The 5,646-nt window shown below is 40.3% G+C and overlaps 1 gene segment (V, D, J or C); it reads left to right on the top strand.

The window, feature by feature from the left end:
• The first annotated feature begins 4,741 nt into the window (after window positions 1-4,741).
• LOC130032370 (T cell receptor beta variable 16-like) lies at window positions 4,742-5,278 on the top strand. The segment is given in 2 exon segments: window positions 4,742-4,790; window positions 4,899-5,278. Coding segments are annotated over 2 exon segments (429 nt in total).
• Window positions 5,279-5,646: the final 368 nt, after the last annotated feature.

The following is a 5,646-nucleotide window of genomic DNA, read 5'->3' as shown; positions in this document are numbered from 1 at the left end:
ACCACCTTTACACATTCCCACCACCATATTTCAGATGTTTCCATCCTGAATCCCAACCCCTGCCCTAAAGCAGAACCAAAATAATTTATTTATTTTGTATTGTTTGTTGGGCTGGAGTGATAGCACAGCGGTAGGGCGTTTGCCTTGTGCACAGCCAGCCCGGCCAAGCTGGGTTCGATTCCTCCACCCCTCTCGGACAGCCCGGCAAGCTACCAAGAGTATCTCGCCCGTGCAGCAAAGCCTGGCAAGCTACCCGTGACGTATTCAATATGCCAAACACAGTAACAGCAAGTTTCAAAATGGAGATGTTACTGGGCCCGCTCGAGCAAATCGATGAACAACGGGAGGACAGTGTTTGTATTGTTTGTTATGAAAAACCGCTGAAAATGCTCCAATAAAAGTTTCCTTAGAGGAAACAGTGTGAAGATTGTTGCATTTCACCCAGGGGCCATTAAGCCCTTTTATAAGAGATCACTAACATGTTGTTAATGGTTGAGCCTTGTGTGCATATATATACAAATATATATATGCATATATATTGCATATATATCTGTAAAAATATGTTTCCCTTAAATGCGGTGCCGTACTCTTGGAGTACGGGTATTGTGAGGTATGAATTGTTTAGGAATACATTCACTCATGGGTGAGGTTCAGCCCGAGTATATGGAGAGCAGCCATGAGTTCCGGAGTTTTTTGGCTGCCGGGGCTGGGTTTCTTGGGGCTGGGAGGGGTCTCACCCATCCCCCTCTGGGGCACCCCAAATGGAACAGGCTGGCATGGGGTCCGGAGGCATGGTTATGGCGTGTGCTGTGTTATGCTCCCTTTTGGGAGAGAAGGACAATCGACAGTAAATATTCTTGAGGTGAGACTTTACTGCTTGAGTAAATGATTTGCAGATATACAGATCGTCCCTGTGATGCTGGGATGCCAGTGGACATTGAGACTGCAAGTTCTACTCATTTTTTTTTTATAACACCAGAGCATTTGCCACAGGTTCAGTGTTTGGAGTCATCCAAATAACTCATCACTTGATCACTTGATCACTTGACTTCCCGTTAATCGTCAATTTGCTCGAGCGGGCGCCAGTAACATCTCCATTTGTCCCTGTCCCATGCTAGTGTAGCCCAATGGCGTCTGTTAGTTCTAGGAACAGGAAGAGCCTCAAACCGATCCTTCATGATCTTGATGAAGAAGTCTAACCATCTGGTAGGTAGGCGGCCATGCGGTCTTTTGACATCCCGTGGAATCCAGTCCGTAACTGCTCTAGTCCAGCGGTCGTCTTCAAATCTCATTACGTGACCAGCCCCCCATCTGATTTTTGACGCCTTGACAAATAAGACAGCATCCCTGATTCTTGACCTTCGACAGAGGTCGAAACTCTGGATTCTTTCTCTCATTTGAGTGAAACGTGATACTCCAAGCATAGCTCTTTCAATTCCTCTTTGGGAGACCCAAATAGTGTTCTCATCTTGTTTGCATAGGGCCCAGGTCTCTGTGGCATATGTTAATGCAGGAAAAACAGTGGAATCAAAGAGATGTGCCCAGATCCGGAGGTTCTTCGTCCTCTTAGCTATTTCTTTGACGCTCTTGAAGACGTTCCAAGCAGCTCTCTTCCTCCTGCGCAGCTCGGGTGCCAGGTCATTTGTCATGTTAACCTCTCGACCAAGGTACACAAAACTGTTGCATTTGGAGATGGTCGTTCTGTTGAGAGTGAATGGAGTGTCAGAAACGAGACCGTTTCTCATAAACATTGCCTTCGTGAGATTCAGCTGGAGTCTGACCTTTCCACACTCACAGTTTTAGTCAGCCAGCATTTGTGCCGCTTGGCTGATGTTTGGTGTTATTAGAACAATGTCATCAGCAAAGTGGAGGTGGTGTAGTTGCCGACCATCTATCTTCACTCCCATTCCTTCCCATTCCAGTCATTGCATGATGTTCTAGAGGGTGGCACTGAAGAGTTTCGGTGAAATGGTATCACCCCGCCGAACCCCTCTCTTGACATCTTTGAAGAATGGTGAGATTCTGGTAGTGAATCTGTAATACAGCTCATGGAGGATCCTGATGTATTGAGTTTGAATGCCCTGATTGGCTAGGACTTCAATGACCGCTTCCATCTCAACAGAATTGAAGGCCTTATTTAAATCAATGAACATTAAATCAAATAACTCATAAGTCATGAATATCATTGCAATTACTGCTCAACATTGTGTGGAAAAAAAAGCCAGGAAACAAGAACAAGAGGATAAAACGAGGAAGGAAGGAAAGGGAAGAATTATTGACAGACAAGTTGAGAAGATTCAAAGGAATCCAGAGAAGCAATATTTTGTTGATAAAAAAGGTTTCTTAACATAAGCTTTGTTAACAAAGGATACATAAAGGTTTTCTCTGTCTCCGAATTTAAGAATCATTCATGATGCTCAGGGGACCAATTGTGGTGCCAGGCATCAAATCAGGTCGATTGTGCAGCAAACAACACTTGCGTTATACTCTCTGGATTCTAAACAAGACATTCATGTAGACAATTAGTAAAACTTTATAGAAAATCACTGAAAATTATCAAATAACTGGAGCGAGTTGGAATACATAGCAGATATTATATATGTAAGCCCCACCATAAGGCTATTTTAGTTTCTTCAGTTTCTATATAATTCTTATATAATCAATGCAGAAGCAATCAAACAAAATTTGACAAAAATTATCTGATACTAAGTATAAAAGATGAGCAAGAATAGGCAAGATTCTTGTTTGGGGTCAGTGTTTGGGGTCATCCAAATAACTCATAAGTCATGAATATCATTGAAGATGATATATTCAATAATACTGAAGAAGTGGGGAAAAGGTACTTTATCCTAAGAATCATCACATTACTTTATGATAGGAATAGTGAAAACATAATATAGAAAAATTAAAAACAATTGCAGTAATAAATCAGACTCAAGCATACTTAGGATCACTATAGAAAAAGGGTCTTATTGTAGGTGGAAAAAGGGACCATTAACAGACAATTCTGGAACAAGGTATTACCAATTGGAAGGACAGGTGAGAATGAGCTCCTTCTCACAGCATAAGCAAAGCAGTTACTCTAAATGAATGAAATGCTTTAATGCAAAACTCAATCTGCTAATTGCTTTGTAAATTTTGTGGGTCTTTAGTAAATACCTTTATGAACGTGTCTATGGAAACGTTTCTTATGCATAATTATCGATGAAGGGCCACAGCAATATTACAGCGGTGAAGGTGATTGCTTTGCAGGTGGCCAAGCCCAGTGGGATCACTAGAACCAAGTATGGTTCCTGGTCCGCACCAGGAGTGATCCCTAAAAACAGTGATATGAGAAGCACAGCCAGGTGTGACCCGTTCCAAAACAAAAGAAAACTAAGAAATAAGAAGAATGAAAGACAAATATCTTAAAGAAACAGATGATCAATTATATTTAAGAAGTTTAACTGAGAACTATCGCAAAGAGAGAAAAAAACACCATGAATTGGGGAGATGTTAGCAACACCTTGAAGAGAAAAAAGTGTGAAATCCGAAATTTGTAAAGAATTGGAACAAATAAATAATAACTAATCAATAGAAATAAAATATGGGCAAAAGGCAGTCTACATAAGTCACAATTGAGTTATGCATTAAAAAAAGTTCAACCTCATTATCCATTAGAAAAATGCAAACTAATGCTATGAGAAGCAATTCCAATCTCATAGATTTTAAAAACTAAATTAGTCTCAAGTACAAGTTGAATCCTAAATGTAGAGTAATTGTAAGCACTCATGAGCTATGGCTGGAACTATTCATTGGCCGTAATTAAGTTATTAGAAATTTTAGCATGTTCTGTAAGGTTGACACAATGATACTAAAGACCTATCTCTGCATTCCCAGGTGTAGAGATCTTGAACTTGAATATACAGAGAACATTTACAAGAATGCAGGAAAGTTATAGTAACACAAACAACAAAAAAAAACAAAAATTTGGGCATTAATTCAATAGTGGGTAATAAAATATAGAAGAATAGAATGGAGTGCTACATCAAAATGAGTTAATTTCACAGATAAATGTTGAATTTTTAAAAACGTCACAGTGGGGAGAGGGAAAAGAATTATTCTGGCTGAATTTAAAGATACAAATTTAAAATTAAAAATGATTTACAGATTCTTATTTAAGTGTCAAAACCTGTGATAAAAATATTAGATTAAAAAAATCTAAACTGGGTTCCGGTTAAGGTTTAAAATTGTCCAGCAATAATCTATCTCCTTAATTGACAGTTTAAGAACAGGCATTGATTTTATTATTTCCTCATTGCATTTCATATTTGCCATAAATATTATTTTGTATAGTTCAGCATTTAATTTGTAAATGCAACAGCTGCCATATTATTTGATACGTCTAAAAAGCATGATTGATATTCCTCATGCTGTGTAATTTATTATTTAAAGATGGAAGGAAGGAGGGAGAGAGGCAAATTCACACATTAGCATATCAAATAAATAATGTCTAAGTGATTTTTGTAATTTTTAAAAAGTGGAAGAAAAAATTTTTTTAAAAAGTAGAAGAGATGAATCAGGGAAGGATACAAAAGCAGGTTGAAATTTGCCCTGGTTATTCTGAAGAGCTCTCCCTGATCTCCTGCATCGTGTGTGATGTTTGTTTCTGTGGACATCAAACACCTTCCAAGGCACTGCAGATACACACTAGGAGCCTTAGACAAAATACCACAAACCACTGCCTGTCCCCTGAGTCAACATGCGCTTCAAGCTTCTCTGCTGTGTGTTCCTTTGGTCTTGGGGATCAGGTCAGTTTCTGCTACGAATTTGTCTGATTCCAGTTTCCAGACTTCCCTGTCCTCATAATATAAAAAAACCCTGATTTTATCCCCCACTGCATTTTTTCTCCTCCACAGGTTCTGAGGTCACCCAGACTCCTCGACATCTAATCAAAGAAGAAAAGCAGAAAGCCAAGATGGATTGTGTCCCTGTGAAAACGCATACTCACGTGTTCTGGTATTACCAGAAGCCAGGAGAAGAGATCAAGTTTTTGGTTTACTTACTAAGTCAAGATATTACTGACAAAACAGAAGGATTTGAGGAGAGATATTCAGCTCAATGTCCCCCAAACTCACCCTGCAGCCTGGAAATCAAGTCCAGTGAAGCCGGGGACTCGGCATTTTATTTCTGTGCCAGCAGTCAATCACAGTGCTGCATGTTCGCTTTCCGTAGAACCACAAACTCACCATGGACCCAGCTCAGGAAACAGGAGCTACTGTTAAGTGGTTGGAGCTAACAGAAATTCAGAAATTGAAAGAGCATAAACCTGAAGAAGGAAAAAAGTGCATGAAACTTAGGTGAACAGAAGGGACGATTAAATAGCTGATGCGTACAGACACCTGGGGAGGGAGAGGGGAGGTGTATAAGGATTCAGATAAGCCCAGTTTGGAAGATGTCGAGCAAGAAAAGAGCCAGGAGACCACGTAGGCAGCACACTCAAGGTTTGATCCCCAGCATCCTGTAAACCCCCCTGGTCTCACCAGGAGGGATACCTATGTGCAGAGCCAGGACTAAGTCCTGAGCACTACAAAGTATGGCCCCAAACCCAAGAAAAAAAGAAATGACGGGCAGGGGAGTGGAAGGGAGAGAAGGGACAAGGCAAGG

Source organism: Sorex fumeus, unplaced genomic scaffold, assembly GCF_029834395.1.
Source record: "Sorex fumeus unplaced genomic scaffold, SorFum_2.1 ptg000048l, whole genome shotgun sequence".
Taxonomy (NCBI): domain Eukaryota; kingdom Metazoa; phylum Chordata; class Mammalia; order Eulipotyphla; family Soricidae; genus Sorex; species Sorex fumeus.
This window is presented reverse-complemented; position numbering and strand designations above follow the sequence as displayed.